The sequence below is a fragment of the Channa argus genome, chromosome 12 (assembly GCF_033026475.1).
Source record: "Channa argus isolate prfri chromosome 12, Channa argus male v1.0, whole genome shotgun sequence".
NCBI lineage: Eukaryota > Metazoa > Chordata > Actinopteri > Anabantiformes > Channidae > Channa > Channa argus.
In genome coordinates, this window is record NC_090208.1 from 18314941 (window position 1) to 18341797 (window position 26857).

Here is a 26857-nt window from a genome sequence, read left to right on the forward strand (position 1 = left end):
GCTGACTAAACGAATGATGCTAAGGAAAATGAGAAATGCCGCTTGCCCATAAAGAATTAAGATTACCATGGCCCCTCACTACCATTTTGTTTTAAGGAGGAGGTTTAACCATGCTACGTTTATGTTTGATCACGCCAAATCCAATCCGTCTGAATAAAGTTGCTGGGGAACCCAGTTATATCCTCCAGAATAGGCCTTTGTTTCACCCTGGCCTGAATAGGCTCGTTAGGTGGGAGGTGGGAACAGGGTGGAGTCATCAAGATGCTCCCTAACCCCTAAGATGGAGGGTAGTGGATGTGTGCAGAGGTTTTAATCTTCCAGGACATGGATGAAAGGGCAGCATGAAAAATGGGAGACGGGTTGTGCCTGAGGCCCCCTCCTCTGTTGGGAGAAGGATTCTCCATGTGAACATAAATGGCTTCACGTACTCCTCTCTCATATCAGCTGTCTTCTCAATCCAAAATGTGTCCTGAGGTGGTGTTTCTCCTGTTCTGGGCCATCCTTTTGTGTAGAGGCTTTTCAGTTTCTCCAATGTAGAGCTCTAAGCACTGTTCACTTCACTGGACTGCATACACTAAGTTGCTCTTCTTGTGTTTTGTCTTACGAGTGAATGAGTCTTTGTGTCAATGTGTTGGTGGGTTTGAAGTGAACAGGTATGTGGTGTTTTCTGTAGGTCCTTTTGAGTTTCTCTGACGCTCTAGCCATGCAAGAAATCATCAGATTTTTCCTTTGACTCTGAGACTAGGTACTGGACTACGTACCCGTGTATGTGGGTTTCCTGGAGATTTCAAATTTCTAGGTTGCCACAAGCACTAACATTCAGTCCAGGAAGTCCAGGAAGGTCAGTCTGTTGTCAATGGTTTCCTCCCTGGAGAACTTGATGTAGATGTCAACTGCATTTATGTTGTCTGTGAAAGCCTGTATATTCTGGTATTGGAGTTTTTGCCACTGTGTCACTTTATGGATTTTGGAATTTTTTTCACGTCAGGGATTGGATGCTCACCATTGCTTTGACTTATTCAATACCAGGCCTGTTTCTCTTCTATGGATCCAGACCACTGCATCTTTCCCAGGGAGTTGCCCATCACTGTTTCTTGTCTTGTCAAGTCACTCATCATCGTAGAATCAGGGGATCTTTTTCTATTGCCATGACTATCCTCCCCTCTCCATCATAACCACCTCCCTCACCTCCAGACTTTGCTCTCCTTTCCATTCACTCAAGTAAGTCTTGCTCATTCTGTACTCCAATTCCCACAAGTCATTGCTGAGTTACTCACCCATTCATTCTCCCTCACAGACTGGAGTACAGCATCATCTAGCGAGTTGGAGGGCCTACTACATCTCCATGCTGCTTCACCAACTATCTTCTTTTAATCTTCTTAAACTGAGCACTAGTGTCTGGAATGGTATTGGGTGCAACCTTAAAACCTACCCCTTGCAAATTCCACCAGTTTGAATTAATGTTGCAAAGTCTGTATTATTGTTATGGCAGTATTTCTGTATAGTGTCCGAGTTCCTATTTCCTTGCAAAACTTTAGTCTGAGACTTCAGTTTGCTAAGATCATATGATTTTTCGTCTCCTTTTAAAGGTAAAGCAACGGTTGTTTCGTCTTTGCCTTTTAGAAAATAATTTAGGACTTAAAAGGTCTTAACTTGAATATCTGACTAAAGACTTGATGCCACAGTGTTTTGTATCTTGAAGTTATTCTCTTACCGCAAACATTTTTTTGTTCACACAATGAATAGCAATATACAAGCCATATATAGTACAATGGCTGAGCTTACAGGGCTTAAACCCAAAATAGTTTTAACAAAGCCACAAATTGTTACTGTTAATCATATAGCATTTATTTTTGACTGACTGCATAGAAAAACATAACCACCTCTCCCCTCCTTTAGCTCAGCCCCTGTCACTGGACACGATGAAAATTATTCACTTTCTACCTTTCATGTCAGTTGGGCTCAGAGGTTACATTGGGCCAAAGCTCTCTGGAGCCGAGCTCCTCCTGATGTCCAAATGGCAGCCAGCCAGAGCCGAGCTATTTCTATGAGCATCACAGCATTGGGACTTTGAACATGTCTGCTCCCAGACTCAGTCTCATGCTCACCTAACAAATGCAGAATATGGCTTTTTTCTTTGACCTTCTGTAATCTCTCGGCATTAAATTATGGCAGAATTGAGCGGTGGTCATTTTACAATTTTCATGTTTGTGCTAACTTTATTGCTATCTGAATAATTAACTGTGAGATTGTGATCTTACTGTAGCAATATAAAGCTAAATGCTTTTTCTGCACAGTAAACATGGGGCTGCTGTACAGATTCACAGAATGCATTGAATGTAAATGTGGGATTATCATGAATTGATTAATGCTTATTTTGTTAATGTTAGTTGTTATTTCAGTAACTGGCATATTGACATTGGGTGAACCAAGTAAAGCAATTTCTATCCATTATGTGTTACCATTTTTTCTGTTTAGGGTTGCAGGGGGGCTGGAGCCTATCTCAGGTGTCGCTGGACAAGAGGTGGGGTACACATTTGCACCTATGGGAAATTTAGTCACCAATTGACCCATTGTTCTCAAAACTGATCCACATGGACCAACTATTTCCAACTAACCCTTTGCTACACATTGATTGTCTGAATTTAGGTGTGTTCTATCAATGGAAAGCTGGAGCATACCATCTAAGATGGGGATGGAATGGAGGAAGTTAAAATTAATTGGTATCTTTCAGCTTTTGATGGACTAAACACACCTGATCTAGGTAACCACAGTGGGTAGGGCAGAGTTAGTTGCAAAACAAGCATAGCAAGGGTCCTTGAGGACCAAGATTGAGAACCACTGAATTAACCTAACATGCATGTCCTTGACCTGTGGGAAAGAAACTTGAGTACCTGGAGCAAATAAAACAAAATATTTTTTTGGTTTTGTTTTTGGTCAGAAAAAGTTCATAACACATAAGCTAAGCTAATCATGTGGTTAACATATTTTTACAAGCCATATATTTATTCATAACCCTTGCTTCTCTCTGCCCCTCACTGCTGAAGTGAGTTGGGCTACCTCAAAACCAAGAATATGGGGCGTTCTCCTTATAAGTGATAGGGAGAAGGGGGAGAACTGGGATTGGGCCATAGTCTTCCACCACATCCAGTAGATTTTACAAGGCTTGGATGAAAAGTCCAGTGAATCAAAATTCTTCTTTTGCCTTTTTTTTGGACACCCTTGTGCCTAAGATGTGCTCTGGGATGCTTCAGAGACTACTGTAATTGGGCTGTGAAATGTAACTGATTCACTCATCTTTGAGATGAAAACAATCAAGAGCACATTTGTGGAGCCTTGCAGGAAACCACTTTCTGCGATTTAGTGGATTTCTTTCTCTAGTTCAAAATTATTAACCTTAAGAGTTGAGCACGAGTATATATAACAATAACTGTCGTTAATGCTTTTTTTAAATTTTTTTATTAAGGGTTCTACGGATGTCTTCCATAAAGTTAAATGAGTCTGTCTTCTTGCTGTTCTCATATAGATTTATTTGATAGTAAGTGGCAGGATGCTATCGACCGCCTCCGCACAACTGAGCAATGTTCAATTTACTGCACCATTTCTCTCTCTCTATTTCTCTCATTTATATCATAGTGTTTGTGACAATCTGGAATTACTTTGCAATTCTTTATAGCACAGATGACACATCCACTATCAAGAAGAAAGTCCAGCATCAGAGTGTGGGCAACTTTTTTGACATGTGTGATTTGTCAGTAAGTGTGTGTTTTTACAATTAGGGCTCCATGCAGAGAGACAGCCTTCAGCGATAACTTTGATTGAGTTGGCCTTGAAGGTCATATAGTCTAAGGCTGCCTGTTCTAGTGTGTGTGCATTTTCATGTGTGATCTACTCCGGCTCTGAGTATATAAGAGCTCATCTTCCGCTCTGCTGCTTTTGTTTCTTCAGGTATCTATCCTGCTATCTGTCTTCTGTTCCACTCTTATTTTGAAACAATGTATTGATGTATATTTGATGTAAAAGGGCTTAATTATGTTTTCATCATCTATTAATGTTTAGATATTATTGTTATTTTAATTCACAGTATGTAACTTCTGCAATCTCTGATTTCTTAGCACTCAGATTCTTTATCACCATTCAAACAAAGAGCCAAAAAAGGAAACTAGCCAAGAAAATCAAAAATAACACTCATTTCATATGTTGACATGTTCCTGTCCCTTCATGTCAAAATTAATGTTTTGAATAACTGTCAGATTAGTGCTGAAATGTAAAATGGATTTAGAAAGACATTATCTGTGAGATTAAGCAAATTGTTGGCCACTTTGGTATTGCAGAAAATCAAACTGCAATGCATCATGGTCCTTTGTCAGAGAAGAGGGTTAATGCAACAAACCTCTACACTGCTCTTTATGCGGGATTCAAAATGAGTTGATGACTTGGGATTTAGACTGATCAACCACAAAAAAACAAAAAAAACAAAAACAGCATGGGCTTTCTGAACGTGTTTTGCAGCCCTGTGTGCAACAATGTTCTGACCTGTTGACCACAGCCAGCATTGCAAATTTCAACCGTTTCTGTTACGATATCTACTCTTTTTATTCAGACCAGATTGGCTACCTTTTACTCACCACACGATCATTAAATTATGGAAATTCGGGTTCCTCTTGCTGGTTAACTAGTTGTCTATACGTGTACACTGGATACTGGGAACATCCCACAATACCTGCTGTTGAAGAGATGCTCTGACCCAGACGTCTAGACATCACATTTTAACCTCGTTTACCTGTCACTATATCCCTTCACTTTATTGGTACAATTGAAATGAGATGATCAATGTTATTCACTTCACCTGTTAGTGGTTTTAATGTTTTCACTTTGAGAGGACAGGGCTTTTTTTTTTTTTTGGGAAAAAAAAAAAGAGAGCCAAAAGCCTTGTTTAAGAATATAAAATGTAAAATCTTCCCAGGGGGTAAGCAGTTTTTAATGGCCTTGTCACTGGCCATGGCTGCAGCAAACCAGACTGTGATGGAGTATGTGAGAATGGATTCGATAATAGCAGTGTAATAGTTCACCAACATCCTCATACAGCCTCTGCTGAGCCTTCTTGGTGAGGGAACTGACTCTTCTCCAACAGAGACTGCAGATAAGGGTGGTTTGACAGACTGGTGTCTAGATGTGCAGATGTTGTTATACGGGGAGAACAACAGAGGAGAAAAGACCCAGCATTTGGGTGGATCCATAGCTAATGGTCCGGCAGTGAGAGACATGCTTCCCCAGCTTCATGAACTGCCACCTGTTTGTCAGGAAGTCTGTAATCCACCTGCACATGGAGTCAGGCATGTTCAGCTGGGAGAGCTTGTCATAGAGCAGAGCTGGAATGATTGTATTGAAGGCAGAGCTGAAGTCCACCAACAGTATCTTGGCATAGGATCCTGTAAAGTCCAGATGCTGTAGGATGAACTGGAGGGCCATGTTCAGAGCCTTGTCTACAGATCTGTTAGCTCTGTAGGCAAACTGCCGGGGATCCAGAAGACGCATAAAGTCCTTGAGCTGGGACAAGACGAGGCGCGGTGCGATGCTGTGTGGGTAATCCAGTTGTGGCTGTGGAGGGAGGGCTGCTCCCTGGCAGAACTCACTCAGGCCGTTGACCAGGAGCAGTTCGTTCACAGAGTTGAGGGCTCTAGGCTTGTAATTCGTAATTGCCTTCAGCCCTTTTTCAGACAGAGTCATTGGCTGAGAATTGCTCTTCCATTCTCTCCCCATGTACTGATTTAGCTCTGCTCACCTCCTTGCTAAAACTGTATTTAGCCTCTCTGTATTTGTCTTTGTTCCCACTTCTGAATGCTGCCTCTTTCTCTGACCTCAGCTGTCTGAGGTTAGCTGTGAACCAGGGTTTGTCATCGTTATAACCCGCCCTGGCGCGTGATGGAATGGGTGTCCTCACAAAAGTTAATGTAGGACATCACACTGTCCGTGTACTCATCCAGACTGTTAGTGGCAGAGCTAAAAACATCCCAGATCGTACACTCCTGAAGTTTCCGCACAGCCTCACTGGTCCACATCTTTGATGTGATCTTCAAGGCAGGTTTGCAGAGTTTTAATTTCTGCCTGCATGCTGGCAGAACCAGGGGCCCCATGATGTGGTCAGACTGGCCCAGTGCGGCACGAGGAACAGCATGATAAGCACTGCTGATGGTGGTGAAGTAGTGGTCCAGTATCTTCCCCTCTCTGGTCGGCACTTGATAAACTGTTTGAATTTGCGGAGGTCGTGGGAGGGATTACCTTTGTTAAAGTCTCTGAAGGACAATAAGCAACACAGTATCTCGTCACCGAACACGCGCTGCGCCTCACGCACATTACCCCACAGTGTGATGTAAACACCGACGAGAATGAATGAGGAGAACTCACGGGGGGGAGTAAAAAGGCTTGCAGTTAATGATGAAGGCCTCCGGGTCTGGGGAGCAGTGCAGAGATACAACCGAATAATCACTGCACAGCCTCTGTTGATTTAAAAACAGATTCCACATCTCTTTGTTTGCCGGAAAGAATAGCCAATAAATCAGAGAAATAGAAGCCAAAATTTGGAAATAAGTAGGGATAGTATCTCTGATGTTTATGAGCTCTTCTCTGGAGTAAGAGCCACCAGAAGTGCTGCAGAAAACTGAATTAAAACATAAAACAAGGCAAAGTAGAGCACATCGAAACACAGAGGCTGCGGCGCCATCTTAAGGCTAACAGCTTAAATATTTTGTAAGCCTGAAAGCTTGGATGTTGTCTTAAAAGGCAAACTATCCTTAAAAAATGGCTATGTAGGTTTTTTTCATCTATTCAAATCATGGTAATGTTAATCGCAGAAATCATAACATTCTGGCTGATAGAAAAGTCATTAAACACACCACCTCAAGTAGGCACTAATGCTAAAACAGTTTCAGTTTATTATCCAACCATCAATTATCTGTAACCCTTTATCTGTTAAGGGTCGCAATGGGGCTGGACCCATCCAAGCTGTCATAGGGCGAAAGGCAGGTTACACCCTGGACAGGTCGGAAGTCGATCTCATGGCCAACACAGAAGGACATCCAAAGGCAGACAACCATTCACATCTATGGGCAATTTAGAGTCAGCAGTAACATGTATGTCTTTGCACTTTGGCAGCAAATCAGAATACACGGAGGAAACCCAGTAAGCACAGGGAAAACATGCAAACTCCACTCAGAAAGGCCATGATCAGCCGGGGACATGAACCTGCAACCTCCTAGCTGTGAAGCAATATGAGCGTATCTCCAGCATCCATCTTGGAAGTATCACTGGTTATAGAGGTGCCCTGCTCTCGCTTATGGATGGAGGGACTAACACTATGCCTGTCTGTCTAGATAAGTGAACCAATAACTGTATCATTAATGAATCATTTTCATTGAAAAAAGGGAAACAATGCTGTATTATGTGTTAAGAAATTTGATTGTAACTTTGATTAATGCAGTGAAGTAAAAATAATATATATTTGCTTAAAAACGTCGTGGAGTAAAATTCAAAGTAGCCCTAATTAAAACTACCTATGTAAAATACAGATACATGAAAAATTTACTTATGTACTTCTGTTACTTACCACCATTGGTTATTATTATAACAGTATGATAACAGTGGAACAGATGTAAACTTTGTGTGAACCCAGCTACAATGACATTCCAGGGGTTATCTGAAGAAATATGACTAATCAGGATGATTATAAACATTTGTTTCTGTCCAGGGAACATTTCTCATTATGTGTTTTTTTAATCAGTTGTTCTGGATCTAGAAACAGCCAACCTTTTTTTGGTATGGGAGGGGGCCATTCCAATTAGAATAATTTAAACGTATTTGCCAAAAACTGTGACAGCAGACTCTGTGTCTGTGTGTGCGGGTGCGTGATCACAGCTAGCAAAAAAAAATTTGTTAAATTACCATCCACATCATCTTTCATTACAGTTGTCCTGTTGTCATTGTGATCATTGTCATCACCGATAGTAGCATAATCTGAATAATTCACTGTTGATTTCTACTGTGTGAAAAGATTTTATGACGTGTGTCTTGTTCATGTTGTGGGGACAAACACAGATCAGCCGCAACATAAGAAACACCTGTAGATCATCTTCATTGTGTCAAAGCAGCTGTGACCTATTGAAACTTGGATTCCACGAGTCCACCGAAGGTGTCTTTGGTATCTGGCACTAAGATGTCAACAGCATCATACTGTACCATTGCCACAATGGGGTGTACTTGGTTTGTAACAATGTTCGGGTAGGTGATATGTGTCAAAGTAACATTCATATAAATGCCAGGACCCAACGTTTCCCAGCAGAACATTGCCCAAAGCATCACACTGGCTCTGCTGTGTTGCCTTCTTATCATAGCGCAACCTGGCACCATCTTGCTACCAGGTTGCTCCATGGTCCAGCCCCATACACAATAATCTGCACAATAACATGTATTCCTGATCGTAGGCAGCATAAAAAAAAAAAAAAAAAAAATTAATTTTTGCGAGAGGATCAGACCAGAATGACTATCTGTGTGACTATGGAACCGACAATTCACTTGCTGCCTGATAAATACCACCCATTGCCCTTGTAAGGTATTATTCACTTCACCAGTTCCCATTACGGAAATAATTCAATTTTAGCTTTAGGTTATGATGAGGGCTAAAAATTTGTGTTAAACAACTAGCGATTATAGTTGGTGTCAGTCTTCAGAAAAATAATTAATGCCACTGTAATGTCCTCCGAAGTGATGAAAAAATGTGTGTGTTTGTGTGTGTTTGTCTGGTCTATCACTCAGCGAGCCATGGGGATCAATGTAGTCAAGTACCAGTCTGATGGATAACACTGCAAGTATAGATCCTGGCTCTATTCAAGTGTGTGTGAGCATCCTTGTGTGTATGTTTGCAGTGCTTAGCATTCCATCTATCTCACAGAGAGAGGTGCACTGCATGTCTGTTTCTATGTGTTTGTGCATATTGGTGTAATATTTGTGAGAAAGAAAAAGAGAGATTTGTCAGCATTTTTTTTCTTTGAGTGAGTGTTTGTGTCATACATTGATCAGCACAGTGAGCAATCAGCTCCAGCAGGATTTTGAACCAACAGACCGACAGAGCGAATTTGTCCATTGACCGTACAAGGCCCACTAAGCAGCAATCAACCTTCCTTGTCCTGTTTAGTACTCCTAATGGATGCCTGACAGCCACAAAGTGGAGAAATGAATATGGCAAGTTTGGCCAAGTTGTGCCGTGGACACAAAGGAGCTGGAGGGAAAAATGGTTGAAGAATTCATACAGTAGCCTTCCTATACTATATGTATAGATCCACTGCTCCACATTTCTAAGGTTGTAATACAGGTATTTTTAGCATTAAATCAAATAAGACCATTATTATTTTGTGGCGTCTTGTAAACAGTATACGTTGTTTGACCCTATTTTTTTTTTGGTCCCCTAAAGGTAAACAACAATTTTAATAATGACACTTTTACAATACAAACTCACGAAGCACTTTCATCGGACTCTTCCTCAGCATTTGGCTCAGTTTCAGCTACAGGCGAGCAGCCAAAAGTGACGGGTTCTTTACACACTGAATACTGAACTTAAGCAGATGATCAGATGCAAAACCCTAAATTAATGCTAATACAGGTCTGTCTTTACTGCATAAATATAAAAATGTTTGATTGCACCTTCCACATATAAACCCTTATAAGGTGATAATATGTCAGCTATTTTGTGCGTCCAACTTCCTTCAAGTGGCGATAAAAAATGTTCTCACTTATCTCAAAATTATAATTACAGATATGAAATCCAGGAGAAAGTGCTATGATTTCTTGGAAGTCTATAATGTGGGGATTGATAAGTTATCCTGAAAACTGCAAAGGCCAACCTCTGTTAATTCTACAGCTCTCCAATAGATTTTCTCACTATCAGCTCTGTGATCGGCCCTGTGATTGTGACATTTACAGGTGCACAGAAATATACCTCTCCTTTGTGGTGTTAGTGTAGAGACTTGGATGAAATGGTACAGAAAGACGGCCTTTCTTGAATTTATGTTTTTACACAACATTGGATAAGAAATGAAACACACAGCCTCCGATATATAACAACTCGGCATCCTATTAAGCTAATGTGGGTGCTGATGCACAATGTTGGCACGGATATTGTAACAAAGAACATCAGTTGATAGCTGGTATGATATTACAGTTATCAAGTTGGCATCCTCCATCTTTCTGAATCAGTCACAAAATAACAGTGTGCAATGTCTCAGAGGAGTAATAATCATTCCAATAATTGCACTGAAAAAGGATTTGAAATAATGACAGAGAGCATGTCACAGTGGGCTGGCAACAGCTGGTGAGTGGGTGAGTACCGGAGAATAGGGATAGAAATCTGTGGTGAAGATTGTTTAAATATTGAGTGAGATTTAGACTGAAGACATTTGAACAACAAAATCAATTATTACAAGCATTAATAGCGGGTTGGATTATCTGTTCTTTTATTATATAGGACTCACCTCTCACTTTGTAACTGTGTTTGGATATTCTCAGGATCGTTGTGTGCAGGAAAGAATGCATAACAAACTGTTCTTAAGTCTGACATTTGACTAAGCAATTTTTGGCACTGTGTCTAATGAGCAGTAATGACTGAGGAGATTGCTGTTTTCAAGTTCATCCACATTATGAAAATACATATTTTAACGTTTTCCCAGAGTGGCATCTAGCCAAGCAGATAGTGCTGGCTTGGTCAGCATCATGACCCTGTAAGCTGGAGTAATGTACAGAGTTCTTTTAAGGCTCTTGATATGCATTTGTTCTAACATTCCGGCTCTACAGCCTCTAGATGGACACCGTTACATTCGGTGCAGTGACTTTGATGGTCTCCTGATTTTTCATCTAGTGCCACAGCAGGCCAATGTTTCACATATGCAGTGAAATATCTTATGGAGGGATTCGCAACATTTTGAATAAGGTGATTTGATGGAATTTCCCAAGTTTATCCAACTTAATTGTTATTGTTACTAATCTTAACTAGTTTTAGTTAGAGTGACATAATTTTTACATAATCGCATACATTTTTTTACATTATTTATAAACCCATGTATCCACTTCACGATTATGCATTATATTTCTTGCCAATAAACCCCTAGCAACATGTTTTTGAGGTGTATGCAGATCCAAAACTGGGATTCATTTTTTATAGAATCAATAATTATGAAACGCTTGCTGTACTGCCAACTGTTTTCACACCATGACACTTAATATAGTGTGTGTGTATATATATATATATATATATATATATATATATATATATATATATATATATATATATATATATATATATATATATATATATATATATATATCAATATCTCAACTGTTTGGGAAGAACAGTGCATCTTTATGTTCTGTAACATAACGTAAAAAGAAAGAATTGTAGCAAGTTGGGAGAACTGTGGACCACAGACCACAGTTCAACTCCTGTATTATTATAACTCCTGTAATTAGCTAGTTGGAGTTAGAAAATGTATTACTGACCAGTACACATCAAGTTGATGTTTTCTTTCAACCTAATTTTGTGTTTGTTAAGCACTTTATTTGTGTGTCTTTAGAAAGTTCTGACTCACCATAAAGGATGTTAATGAGGGAGATGGGCATGACAAGGATGCCAACAAGCATGTCCGCCACAGCCAGTGATCTCAGGAAGAAGTTGGTGGCGTTCTGAAGCTTTTTTTCCAGCGACACTGCCAGTATCACCAGGATGTTGCCCCCTATTGTGAGTGCAATGATGATGAGAATAAGCAATGCCGGCCAGTTTTTCTCTTTGATCACTGCCCTGGTGACAGACTGCTGGGTGAAATTGTCCAGACCTGCACTCATGGCTGCTGCACTTCCATCTCCAACACTGCTCCATGCTACGCTTTGGTTCAGGTCCAGGGAGTTGTTGCTTGGCCAAGCCATCCGACTCCCAGCCTCCAGGGAGGAAGTGGTGGTGCTGAAACCTCCAAGGAGAGCCCTTGCTGGGCCTCCCATCACAAAGAGAGACCCTTACACTAATGGAGTTCAAAAAAGGGTAGATTTGTTGGTTTTAATAAACGTTCTTCATCAGCAGATGGAAGAAATAGGAGGACGAAGAGATTCACTGAGCACTGAGGGTTATCTGACAAGTTTTAATGTCTTCCAATTGGATTCTTAAATACAATGAAACCAATAAATAAATAAAAAATGGGACCGGGAGAAAACAGGAAGCAACCTGGTGGATCAGGATTGGCAAGGAAGAAGGAAAGAGGGGATGGGGAGGAGCTAGCTAAAAGTGTTCTGGAGTTTCACTATATTCCTGTGAAGTCTTGCTGTTCAGTGAGGGATAAAACTCCCAATTCTTGCCAAGAAATCATTGGCAACAAGTTTGTGAGGCACACGCTCTACCAGAACTTGCTTTTTGGTGTTTAGTCACATCCACCTCCTGATGTATCTAAGAGTTTGAGACTCTCTAATTTAGTACAAACAGCTGGATTGTCCATATCCATGGCTGGTGCCTGCTGTCTCCACCTGTCCACAATATTGTTGCTGGTATGAGTTTTGGTAAATGCATTCGGAATAATTCTCTCCAGTGTAGTTGGTGGTATCCAAGGTGTTCCAAGTGGCTTTTGCTCTTTCAGGATCAATTTGAGGATGAGATAGCTCTATGGAAGAAATAAACAACAAAAAGATCAGACCAGCATCTACGCATTCATCATCAATGTCAATATTCAAGAGGCTTCTTTTTATGTCCTTTGGCAAAGTTGAACCTTACTACTACTACTACGAGTATTACTGCTACTTTCCACTGCGTTCATACTCAGAAACCTTACCTGTGTTGTTTTAAATCTCCATTGTAATATTTCGTTTTTGACCCCCAGGCACTAACGTCCTCTTCATTTCATTTGTTGTCCTCTTTTCAGTGATTCTTACTATATCGGACGTAATTTATAATATCGTCTGTAGACTAACAGTGTCAAACACCACAGTAATTTTAAATAAACATTAAGAGATAAAATGAAACAGAAGTATTGATGCTTACACCCTCATATTTCTGTGTATGTGTGTGTATTGGCTGTCCTCTGTATTTACCCTTACCACTCAGACTGCTTGGTGATTTAGCACCTCATAAATGTGTTCAAGGATAGGTGGAGGAGTCACAGTGCATGTGTGTTAGAGTGTGTGTACATATACAATATGTCTTCGTGTGTAGGAAAGAGTAAGACAGAGCGTGAAAGATTGTAAAATACAATGAAACAGTTTTTTAGAATATGGGCGCATGTTTAAGAATGAAACGTGAAGTGTGTGTCGAGTGTGTGTCCATGAGTGTGTTTGAGATAAAATGCCAGCACATCTCCAGACGGATCGAGGCCTCCAGCTGAGATAGTTTAGTAGGCGTTGCTTCTATGATAACATCAAGCAAGATAGAATAGGCCCTCTTAATGTGTGTGTATATATTTTAGTCAGTGCTATAAGCACAATAATAAAATCAGATCTACATTTCTTTGCTCTGCGTGGGCAGGTTTTTATTTGCATTGTTTTACGCTAGTCTCTGGTATATGAATGTGTATGAGCAAATTTGTCTCTGTTTTGCCCGGGTGCGATTATGTGTAAACATAATAATTCATTCAGATTATTCATCTATGTGTGTGGGCAGATACACTGTTATTTGCCACATGTTTTCACGCCTAGAAATGACACATTATAACAAATTGTTTGCCATCTCTTCCAAAACAACCCAAAGTCTATGACCTTCAAAAATGATTCATATTATGATTATTCTGCTTATATGCAACCTCTGTGGCTAAAATTAAAGCTATTCACTTTCTCTGGGACAGTAAATTGAGAGGTTCAATATCACTCTTAGTTCTTAATAACAGTTTATATATCTACTGAGGATGTGTAAGCAGCATTTAGTTGATGCAAACTAGACTAGACTAGGCAGTTTATAATTTTTTTTTAATCTCATATACTTCAATTTTGAGAGGGAGGGCTGGAGGGACACATTTTGCATTTAGATACAATGTTTAAAAAACAGTGTTGCTTCATCATCTGTTCATAGATGTGAACACAACAACGTTCTTTTCATTTATTACCACAACAGATGTGAACACAACAACATCCTTTATCTCCAATTTTAACAGGTGCATGAGGACTAAAGCAGAATCTCATAGGGGATAAACATTTTTCTAAATAAATGTTCAATTTTTTGCATTTGTATGATACAAAATTGTAACTTTTTATGATATTATAGAAAGTAAAAAAATCGTATTCTCTCCTCGCTTCATTTATATATCACCATTATAAACTTGATGTTTTCTTTCTCCTGTATTTGTGCTTCTTTGTCTGTCTGTACCTTTCTGCTGGTATCCACAACACCCACTTTGAGGGCAAGTTGTATGTGCAGTTGCTGGCCCTACCAATCTACCCAGTGTTTTTTCTTTTCCTTCTTGCTGTGCCTCTTTTTCTTCTTTCGCTCTGCTTCCCACTCACCCCAACTGGTTAATGAAAGCCACACACCATGAATCTGGTTCTTCTGTTAAGTGATGCTAATAAGGATTTGTCAGGTCCTTCTATATATTCGCCAAGATCTTGTCCTTACTACTGTATGGAAAGTGCCTTGACATGATTTGTATTTGGAGTTATTTACTGTACTGTACTGCTTTTTTTTTTTGCTATCCCCATCATTTGTGATCATAATGCAGCTCACCAATAACTTGGTGACAATGGCACAGAGACTGACATTCATCTTCTAACTGAGCTTCAGTTTAGTCCAAAGGAGGCACCATTTATGCCTTGAAAAGCCAAAATGCTTTTTTTCAGAAAAAGGAAGTTCACAGTCTACCCAGGCACATCGATAACTAGGCCACAGATTAAAGGAGGCAGCAAACCATGTTTTTTTTATCAGGATGTATTGATTATTTGTCTTGACTATGTATAACACTGAAGGAATTGACTCTGCATTACATAAAGTCAACAAAATGAAGCAGTAGGGTTTGTTAAACTAAAGCTGTTGACGAGGTTGTTGTGTGGATAACACTAAGTCACTAATAAAAGACATTCTTATAGCTACAACATCAGAAAACACTGTAAACAAATACAATGAGCATTTATGTGTGCCTACATTTACATGTACATTAGGAATGTGTGTATACTGTGGTTATTATCTCTGCACTGCTCAATGTGGAGTAGACAGGGGGGTTCCTGTCTCCTGCTCTCAGAGAGAGTCTCAGCAATAAACTAAACAGCACTGCAGACGAGATCGGAAATATGTCACAGGAGGTGGAGGATGAAACGATGGAGAGATGAGAAGAAAAGAGGAAGAGTGGGAAGGTTAAGTGATCAAGAGGAGCTGAAGGAAAATGTCATAAAAACTCCAAGTCACCCGAACATTTAACTCACCTCTCGTCTGTACAGGACAGTAAATTGGTGTTATAGTCTCTATTTTAGTCTTCTCATTTTATTTTAAAACCTGGCCTGAAAACACACACTTCATTAGTTTCCAACCGAACATCAGATGCAGCCTGTAGAGTGACTGCATGCGTTTCTCAGCTAACCAGTCATGTCATCTGTAGATAATAATTGGTGTTGTGACTGTAAAACATTTTCCACCCCATTTCCTAGAGACAGTTACACGCATAAGGCTGGAGACACAAAGGATCATGCTGCCGAAGCCTAGTTAAGCCGCAGATGTTGCTTTGCATTTCACCACGGGGACAAATTGCTGCTGCACATATGTTTGTCTAAGCCATTTCTGCTGTGCGAGATAACACAGTAGAGGGTGGCAGGGAATTTATTAGAATGCCCTACAAACAGCACAGCGTAAAATCCAAGGGTTTAAATTTCATATCCATAAACAATAATAGCTATAAATGTTGGTAAAGTTCTGTGACAACAGTCATTTCTGTTGAGGAAAGCTAGGTATAAGTTGTCTTTTCACCGTTTTAGCTAATTAAGCTGCCCAAACATCGCTGCTTTTTAGCTCCTTTGGCATCTCATAGTGACACCACATCTAACCTTTGGTGCCAGTTTTGGATGCCCCAGTAGAGCCACCATTTGACTCAAAGGGGATGGTTTTGCCTGCTCGTCAGACCTCTTGCCATGGCATGCGCGTTCAAGTTGTGGAAACATCATAGTTTATGCACACACAGCTATGTTAGGGTTAGGCACAGTCCATCACTTGATGTAAAGTTCAGTGACATAAAACACAACGTAAATACTTTCACACAGACTGAAGAGACAAATAATTGTGCAATCTTGTAATGGGTTGTTTACACATATAGTACATGTACACACGATACGTTGTGACATACATATTGCCATTGAGCTGCCAAGACGATGCTGCTTTTCCATCTTTTAGTGAGGTGAACCTCACCTTTAAGAGTCTCAGCATCATAAATTCATAGTTATGTGTCTACAGAACATACGATGTAACACTGTATTTTCAAGTTTTTGGCTGTTTGTATTGTAAGAAATAGTTAATAAACTCAGCAGATAAGTCATGTAGTATCATCACTCATTGCTGTAGCAGCACATATTTGTTTTAAAGCTATGATAGAAGTATAGTGAGAAAAAGCACAACCACTAAAAAGAATTTGCAGGAAGTGTTGTACTGCATTGCAACTACAACTGTGAAGCTCCTTCAGTCAGAAATGTTGAGCCTTTTGAGTGCTGCTAGTGTTATGAGGAAATGTGGTTTTTTTACAAAGCAAAAAAGGAACAGAAATGGGAAACAGTGAACATCAAGGAAAGGTACAGAGAAGAAGGCAGTGAAACAGGGGAATGTGGTGTATAAACAAAGGCAAAAGTACAAAGAGAAGAGAACGGGAGCAAGAAACAGTGTCAGTAAATCTACTCACTTCTCTTTGCCTTCCAATCAATGTGCCTGACTTTCGCTGGTGTTTTCCGTTACTGGCGGCAGCGACTGTTTCCAATGTTACCTCTTGCTTTCTTTCCCTCTGTATCAATCTCTCTGTCATCTGTCACTCCACACATCCAGAGCAAAGGATCAGCGTCATGCAACTGCCTGCAGAGAAAGAGAGAGGAACACGGAAAAAAAGAAGAGACTTTGACTTTTGACGCTCTTTTGTGGAACGTTTCACATCCAATCTGAGGTAAAAGTGACTATAAACCTCCTGAATCCACAGTGACTCCTACACACACACCCACACAGCAGCAACAACACAAGTGAATGTACCATTAATCTTCACTTCCTTCATCCAACACAAGCATCCTGTTGTGAATAAACACATCACATGTTTAATGTCTAGTTATTGATCTATATGTTTAACTTTTATTTAAAGTTGTAATCTTAGGACTTCTACAAAATCCTTTTTTTCACACTGGCATTTTTTTTTCTGTTTGGATTTTACAACACTGTCCCTCCTGTAAAATACAATTATAAAGGTTGTTTTTATAGCAGCCAAAAATGACAAACAGATAGCTATTACCATTTTACGATATCTAGTGGCTCAAGTAAACTTACAACCATCACAGTGGAAGGAAGATGGGGTGGTTGGATGCGTCACAAAACACAGGACTCCCACAGGAGACTAGCTGTTGCTGTTGTATAAATCAGTAATGTGACACAATGTAATGTCAAGGAAGCAGTGCACTTGAAACCAAACTAACTTCTTTTTTAACATCTTTTTTCAGTGTGTACACCTAATCCTGATGATTTTGTGCCTAACCATACGCCTGGCAATAAAATAGGTGCAATTTCAACAGATGCCTGTCTCCATATGTGGTTATGCTTCGTTTTCTAAGCAAGACTTATGTGGTTGAGACAGTAGGGACAAACAACCTTTATGTTTATTAAGTATGGAGGACTTTTTTCTACTTTAGCCATTCATTGCTAGTTCAGTGAGTCTGATCTAGGAGGTATCTTAATGAAACAGTTTTACACCGTGATTATAGGGAAGTCAGAGGGAAGCATTAATCTACATTTACACCCTAAAATAAAACCATAGAGAGCAAGTTGAAATTTGGTGAAGTCGCCCTTTAAAACATCCAAGGACTCTCCTACAGAGCAGCATGGGTCGTAGCGTTAGTAAGCCCAGTAAGAGCTGCAAAACAATGTTGAAAAATTATTCCTCTGCAGAGTTAAGACATGAGTTCACCAATTACTGAGCTGTATTCAGAGGCTAACATTAAAAAGCGTGTTAAATCTCAAGTAGGCTCTTTGTCCTTCCAGTGGAAAAAAGGAAAATTCAACAGTAGCTGTTAGTGGCTGTTAGTTTGTCCCCCTGATAACAAACATCACATTAGTTGGTCCAGGCACAGGCTGCAGTGCTGAAGATACAATAACCCATGACCCTAAACAGCATAAGGGGTTACTGATAATGGATGGATGGATGGATATTGTGTTACATCTGAAGTGCACCCACATATAAGTAAATTCCACAATGAGAAAACATTTACATTAAAAAAATGCAGTTAGAAAGTGGTTCAGCTAAAACAAGTTAACATTAACATAAGGTCAGTAGTAGCTATTTAATGAAGAACATAAGTAATAATAAATAATACATTTTTAAAACACTCAAATCCTAAACAAAATGCTAATTTTACAAAACTGGGTTTGGTTTTTAAGTGTTCAGAAAAAAAGTCTTACATTAGTGCAGGTAAAAGTTATTGCATATTCTTTAATTGGGCAAGACCACTACATTGTAAAAAGAGTTTTTCTTTCCGTCTCCATTTTGAAAGGGTTTTGAATACAGAGATGTCCGGATGAGGGTGAGTAGCAGGAAATTGTTTAAGAAGAGAGACAGTCGGTAATTAATAAAGTGAGTAAACCTTTCACTTTATTTTGGTAAAGATTATGTTAAGAGATGTAGTGTGCTCACAGAGGGAAATTGATAAGAATATGATTGTGTAACTGTCCTTTAATAAATAGATAAACTAATATGTTGTTCCACAGATTGACCAAATCAAGACAAAGGCCAACACTGCATGTCGAGACTATATCACTGATCACCATATATACCATATAGACCATATATAACTACTGATATCATGTACTTTGTAGATCTCCTAGTAATGTTTTTAGTTCTCTTCACTTGAGCTTTTTCAGGAAACGTGTGTCACGAAGAAAAAACGCATACAGTGTTTTTAAAAACTGTATTTCTCTTCATGAAATAAAAATACTCAAACGTTACTAAAATGTTGCTCCATCACATGCAAATTATGCACCTGAAACTGCACAACTGCACTGTCTTTCATTTGCCAGTAAAAATTACATACCTACAAGGGCTCATGAAACTCCACTCACCAGAACCTTAAAAGCTCCCTAATTAGCATTTTATGTATCATTAATTTAAATGGTATTAACAACATATGTATAATGGTGCTTTGACAAATATGTGCTGGTCTATTTCTTGGCTAGAGGAAGTTCCCAGCGCAGGTTTTTAGCCAAACAAAACAAATGAAAAAAGGGCAAGCAGAAACAGGCTTTCCTGGCATAGCACGTGGCAGCCCCATCCCCCAACTCAGTGTGACGCGACTTCCCATTCTATATAACAAGCGAAGTTTCTTCATCTTAAATATATCTGTTTTTTGTCTGAATGCTTTTAGGATACTTTGATACAGTACTTACTGTAAATTCCATGCTATTCTAAAATTCGTTGCAATTGTTTGCAAAATATCACAAAATTGATCAAGACTCAAAATGTTATTATTAAAAACTAATTATATTTATATTAGTCTCACAGGCTCTGTAGGAAAAAACAATAATACAAAAGCATTTTTGTATTTTTGTATTAATAGTGTAATACAGACAATTCTGCTTGAATATATTAAAATTAAAGTAGTTGATTTAAAATTTGCAATTCAAATTTAATTTAGCTAAAATTCATAAAACTCTGAAACTAGCCTGCAGCTCATTGTAAAAATTACTAGTGGGAAGTGAGGAGACAAAGCAGTAATAAGAGACAACTACAGTGAGAGAGAGAGCGGGAGAAGGGAGCTGAGGAGAAATGGAAGGTTGATTTTGTTTCGATTCAAAGCGGCAAATTTTATTGTATACTGGATGAGGTAAAAGCTATTAACACTGAGCCGAATGTGATGCGATAAAACATAATCCCTACATCTGCAATGTGTGTTTGTGTGTAGATATGAGTTCATGTGAGAGACAGGAGGAGGGGTATGAGAGGTACTGTAAGTCTTAAATATAAAGTATCTCTGTCCACTACTGTGAAGATAAGGAAGAAGAACTTTGGTCTGACTGCTTCTGTGTTTCAGAGTGTGTATCAGTGTATGTGTGTGGGAACGTTGATGTGTCAAAGGCATTACAATGCAGCCCGTATTGCCCAGGCAGATAACAGATCACAGCGTGTTCGCTCTGAGACACAATAGAGTACAGAACAGAGCATTCTTTAAATCAGCGGAGAGACTCAAGATTATACAAAGTACACACTCAGCTGCATACAAAGCCAAGGGGAAGAGACGAGCCTTTCGGGCGCTGCAGAGAAAGACAGAGAGGAAACAGAAAGTGGGAGAGTATAGAACGCGGAGATTCAAAGGATATAAATGATATATGATGACAAAGCCAGAGGGACAGTGAGGGAGCGAGAGAGAAAGAGAGAAATGAACGGATGTGAGAGAACACAGCACTGAGGGTACAAGAAGGCTGTGTGGAGTAAAAAAAAAAATTAGTGGAAAACAGGGTTTGCTACTATTATATTTTATATAAGATTAAATGAATACGAAGTGAAGAAGAAAACAAAGAGGATGAGATTTAAAGAAAACAGAACATAGCATGAGAGAGACACATGATGGGGATAAAATGAGTAAGAAAAAAACAAAGAAGAAGTAAAAGTGAAAAAGAGAGAAAGTAGCCGAATAGAAAGATGTATTGAGATAAGTAATCACTGATTGAATAAATAAAATGAACAAAAGTTATAGAAGCATACACAGATAAAAAAAAAAGGATGAAATAGTTGAATGGTGATGGTGAAGTTAGGACATTAGGGAGAAAAAGATGATGAAAGTGAGCAAGAAAAACAGGGTGTAAGATTGAGTTTATAAATAAAAGACGAGCAAAGTAAGTGAATTAGAGATAATGAAATGAAAGAACTGAAGAGCCAAATGAATCCTATACTTCCAAAACTAAAGTGCTTTTACACAAGTGGTGGAAGAAACTAATAGCATATTATGTATCAGTGCTTCTTTTCTTTACAGTAGTATGTGTTCTTGTTTTACACATCAGCTTTGTAGATTCCTTTTTTTTAAATTTAGACTACAGTTCTACAAAACTTGATATTTTGCTTCAGCTCACTCTTGCCTAAGCACACAACCGAATATTAATTTGATCTTAAAATTCTGATCTGATCTGCAGATGGAAGGCAGTAGTGTGCATACTCCACTCTGCACAGGTGTACCTTACTGTCCTTCTTAGGCGGACCACCTGAACTTGACTTCTGGAGGTTGTGAGTCGGTGCAGAAGTGCCGGAGGTGTAACACGTCATTCATTAGATTCTAGAATACAGCCAGGTCATTGGTCAGCCCAAAGGGCATGAACAGGTATTCAAAATGGCCTTCTGCTGTATTGAACGCAGTCTTCCATTTGTCCCCCTCCGTGATTCTCACCAGGTGATAAGCATTGCACAGGTCAAGCTTCTTTGTAAATGACTGATCCTTGGAGGAGATGGAAAGTAAAAGAGATAAGTGGGAGTGGGTACCTGTTCTTAACTGTAATCTGGTTTAGGCCTTGGTAAACAATGCACTGTCTTAGGCCGCCATCCTTTTTACCCACAAAGAAAAATCCAGCTCCAGCTGGTGAGGGTGATGGGCGGATGATGCCAGTAGCTAATGACTCAGTTATGCATTTTTGAACGTGAACGTGAAGGGACCAGTAACAGGAAGTGATTGCATATGAAAGCCTGAGGGGGGAAGTGAAGTTAGGGAACCTGACAGGCCTTTGAAACTCACCTTTAAAATCCTGAGGAAGAAACAGAAATGTCAACAGCTAGAATCCTTAGCAATAAAACAAACTCAGTCTGCGGAAAATCATCAAGTGATATGATCCAAAAGTCCCAAATATCAAAACAATCTTCGGAATTGTCATCCTAACAAAAAGAAAGGGTAGGTACTGTGGGAACTACAGTAAACATCAATGCAGTAAAAAAAATAAGGAGTCTTAACTGCTAAAGTAAGATACAACTAAAAATTGCTTTAACTATGGTCTCCCAACTTCATTTAGCTCAAGCGACAGTGTTAAATTATTTTTTTTTAACTTTACTGGGAGACAAGAAGGAATGTAAGCACAGCAGCATGCAGGTAAAGAAGTTAAGGAACAGAGGAGATGTGGGAAAATGCTTAGAGTCGATAAGTGAGGTAATAAAAATGGAGCGCTTGTCATTGCCTAAGCGCTACTTGTTGAGAAACTCATTATGTTTTCTGAAAGGCCACTTGCCTATTAATTAGAAATAGATCAACCAGTATCATTCAACTGAGAAAGAGCGAGGAGGAGACAGCAGGAGACACATTATTGTACCAAGTGAATGAAACACAAAAGGGAAGAGGAATAATGTGAATATGAATTATGAATCTTAGAAGCACCTTCCGCCGACAGAGATTACTTAAGCCGCAAATAGAAAGAGACAGAAGACAGATTGCCACCGAACTTTAGAAATGTCAAGAAACAAAATGCAGACTGTTTAAATGGGGCAGGTTGAAACAATGAATCAATAAAAAAAACTAAAATCTTTTAACACAACTTAAATTGTTTTTCTGCTTTAAGGTCAGCTAATCTGTTACTTTTGAGCCAGATGCACTTTGCAATATGGTAAACAGTTCCTAAAGACTACAAGACTGCTATGAGGAGTAATGTAATGCATGTAGCAGCAGGTTTAACATTTCTGGAGGGCTTGGTGCGCAGAAACTTTTTTTTAAAAACCCTTTTACAATTAGTCTGGTCCATTTGTGGAGTCACTAGCTCTGAGCTATCATCATATTTCATTTAACAATTGCACTTCCATCTACATTTATCGTATAATTTATTCATTGACACTGACATGTTTGGCTTCAAGTGAATGTAAATGGTGGTTTTAGCAATACTGAGGAAATTGGAACAAATTTTGCCACCCGGCTTTCTTCATCTGAAATATTATAATTCACTGATAAAATACAGATTAAACCCAGAGATATTTTCAAATATTCTTTTGTGGCGGATTTGTATTTCCACAGCGATTATCTTTCATTCAACCGATTAACTACGGAAACACTGTATCTAATATGAAGAAATTGGATTTTTTTAAAGACCAAATGCTTTATGATGGAGTCAGAAGGAGAAAGACACAAGGAGATAAAAGTGTTAGATATGAATTTAGATAAATATGGAGGAGAAGATGTGAATTTTGCAGTACAGAACTCCTAAATGTCCCCTGCATACTTCCCTGCCTTTTTTATGTTAGCGATTCGTAATTGTTGCAGCTGGCGAAAAAAAAAAAAAAACAGCTGCTGCACATTTGCACATTCCTGCTTTGACATTTCATTTTTCTCTCTCTGATGCAAACACACTCATTGTTTGCTCTTTCTCCACTGCCAAACACAGGTAACTACATATGGTGGAAAGGTGTTTGGTACAAGCTTAGTTCTTCCCTGTGTGTCCTGCAACGGCCCACAGGTGCCAAAACCCCAAACGTGGCACTTTTTTATTTTCATTGTGTTTTGCACCTACTGTACTTGCCACCGTAGTTGCACTGTTATGTGACAGTGGCTGCATCTTTATGTTCCTGCCACACATGAAGGATTAGATTGTATATTTGTTTGAGTCTTAAATGTTGCCCTCTGAGCCTACACCTCTTTAAACCTTCACTGCAACAAGTTATGCTAACTTATTTTTTCATGACACTGTTGCCAAGGAAAAAGAAAAGGGAGGAGTTTCTTCAAAACAGCTCCAAAGTGTGTGGCGTTTCGAGTATGAGCACAAAACACTTTGTGTTCCATGTCAGCTCTTTTGTGTGTTATTTACGTTTGAGTGTGGGTGTGTGTATATTCATACTCCCTCCGTGCTGCTGTCAAAAATTCCATTAAAGTGCAGTTGATGTGTCAACAGTAACACCATAAGCTCAACAACTGCAGTGTCCTGAGTAGAGCAGCATGGTGAAGTACAAGCAATCACAGAGGAATTTTACTCTCTCAGACAATTTTATAATGGGTATGTCCTTGAGTTATGCTTTGCTCTTAGCTACCGAGTTCTGAAGGAAGACGAAAGGCAAAAGTTGTCCTTAAGAGCATATGGGTGTTGTCAACCACTATTTGATTAGCTTGTTACACATTCTGTTAACTCGCTGCTTGAAGCGTCTGAATTTAAGATTTGACGTGAAAAATTAAATCTAACTTTCCTTAAAAAAACTGCCACATTTCCCCAGGCTGTGTTAAATGGGAACATAACTCAACAGATATTTATTCACTATTCATAGTGAAATATTTTGAAATCTTTGATAAGTCATTTGCCAGAAGATTTTGGAACGTGATCTCGTCATTTAGTAGTGGTTATATTCGATCACTTAAAGCCGCACTAATGAGACTTTTTAAATTAATAATGCATCAATTGATTTTATGTCATGTGGTAGAGTTTGCACACATTGATGAACCTACAGAGATTAATGTTATATAATGTTATATATTAAATGTTATATTTACTTAATACTTTAATAGCTGATTTTATTTTATCCTAACAGACTTATCAGTGAAATACAAAGCAAGCCCAACATTTAAGTCAGAAATGTTCCAGTTTTGTGAGACAGAATTGCCAGCTGAGAAAGATTTTGCAGTTCAGGTGCAGAAAGTTGCAGAAGAATTCCATCTTTCGAGACTTTTTGAATTTAGAAAGAGCGTTAGGTACCTTATTCCAACATTCTGGGAAAACTGAGCTAAAGAGCTTTCCCTGGGGTTTTTTTTTTTTTTGGTTTGTGGTGTAGGGACCTTGAGATGCTGTTTGTTCAAAAAGTGCAGTGGGAGAGAAAGATTACAGATCTAAATGGGGATAATTAGGTGGGAGGGTACTGTTCAGTTGACTGCTGAACTTGACTGGGATCCGGTGCAGAGACCTGAACAGTGGTGTTACATGTGTCCTCATTTACTGATCAAAAATGGCACATGCTGCTGTGGTTTGGATCACTTGGAGCAGTGTGACTGTGCATGCTGGTAGCCCTGTCAGCAGAGCATCGCATCGTCAAGACCAGACATTAGCCATGTCTGCATAAGGAGCTGGTTAGCGTGTTCAGAAAGGTGTGCTCTGAGATGGAGGAGATGCGGTCAGTAAAGCTTAGTGGGTCGTTGGTGATGACCCCCAGATTATTGTCAAACATTTGGTCTGGACATTTGGACATTTGGACATTTGGTAAGATGTCTTTCTGTCATCAAAGCAGGGATGTGAGGAAGACAAGCAGCAATGCAAGATTACACTGTGTAGTATTGCAGTGGAATTGCAGAAGAGCTGTGTGTCATCAGTAAAGCAATGACAGTGATAAAATAGCATAAAGTATATAAAGTATAATGCTTTGAATTGATAGTCAGTAGCCTTGCAACAGCATAACCCCTACACACCCAAGGTAGATCCATACAAAGGATTTCATGTATTTTGTCTCATTAAGCCTCTTTTCAGGGCTGTATAGGCCTTTACAGACTCTGCCTTTTTGACCTCAATTTATTCCAATTAGGTCAGGAGGAGGTTGAATCAGAACAAGTAAAACACCTGCGTGGCTGTGCCGGGCCTTTAAACTTTTAAGTTTTAGCTGCTGTAATTTATTAAATTGATTCCATAAAATGAAACACCCTACTAAGTTTAACCAAAGCAATCAGTACTTCTCCTGTTCTGCATTGTGAAAGTAATAACAGCGGCAGCCCCTGTGGCAACCACGCTGTAAGTAACACTGTAAAAAATGAAAGAGACTGGTGGATGAGTTGATTTCACACCACAGGGAACATGGGAGAAAGAAAAAAGAAATAGAGTGAAGGTGTGAGAATGAAGGTAAAATATGCTCAAGTGTAGAGCGTGTTTGTGTGTGTGTGTGTGTGTGTGTGTGTGTGTGTGTGTGTGTGTGTTTGGTGACTCCAGTGAATAACACTATTAAGCTGTTAGTGTGAACTTGGGTCCACACTGTCTATCAATATATTTATTTCCAACTGTGATCATTTCTTTTATTAAGTTGTTAACTGCATTTGCTTTTTGGCAATTGACATTAAACACAACGTTAGAGAGAAACGTTGGACATGAATTATACAGCTCAAGCATCAGTTTTGCTTTTAAATCTCGAAAGCTAGCTGCAGTTAAAGTAGAACACAGCCAGCATTTTTTCTGGGTCACTTTTAGTTTGTAATACAAATTGAAATAAAAATGGGGTTTGTGGGCTTGTGTCAGTAAGAGGTTTTATTAGTACTTCAGTGCCTTGAGCCATCAATGCTGGTTGTGGTCACCAATGAAATAGCTTTGGTAGAACATAACCGGTCTATAGCAGTAATGCAATGAAAATTTAGTAAAATCATCAAGATCCCCACTGTAATTAGTAGTTCAATACAGGGGCGAAGAAATGTAATAAAAATAAACTGACAATCCTCATGAACGTTTGTATGACTTACTGTTTATATATTGTGCATGCATGCATGGAGAAATCCATTTGCTATGGGACTAAGTGACTAAATGTCCCTCTAAAAGAAAGCTTTTAGAAATAACCAGAGTTCAAACTTTTTAAAGAGGAGCTGTATTGTGTGGGTTTTTTTTTTTAAGCTTTAGAGTGTATATATGGAAAATGTTTAATTTGTTTTAACATACTCTTCATGCGAAGCAAGCTAACATTACCTTTGTCACTTTCTTCATTAACAGTTACATCAA

At 39.1% G+C, this 26857-nt stretch overlaps 1 protein-coding gene across 4 annotated transcripts in view; it reads right to left on the minus strand.

Moving 5' to 3' along the window:
• Nucleotides 1–26857, minus strand: part of htr2cl1 (5-hydroxytryptamine (serotonin) receptor 2C, G protein-coupled-like 1) — a 136863-nt gene that overhangs the window by 19352 nt on the left and 90654 nt on the right. For 3 of the 4 annotated variants that reach the window (XM_067525218.1, XM_067525215.1, XM_067525216.1), the window contains 2 exons: nt 16884–17050; nt 11634–12689 (listed from right to left, as the gene is read on the minus strand). In XM_067525218.1, the coding sequence (XP_067381319.1) occupies nt 11634–12039 (406 nt within the window). In that variant the 5' untranslated portion in view covers nt 12040–12689; nt 16884–17050. The remainder of the gene's footprint in view (nt 1–11633; nt 12690–16883; nt 17051–26857) is intronic. The other variant, XM_067525217.1, reaches the window with a different exon arrangement.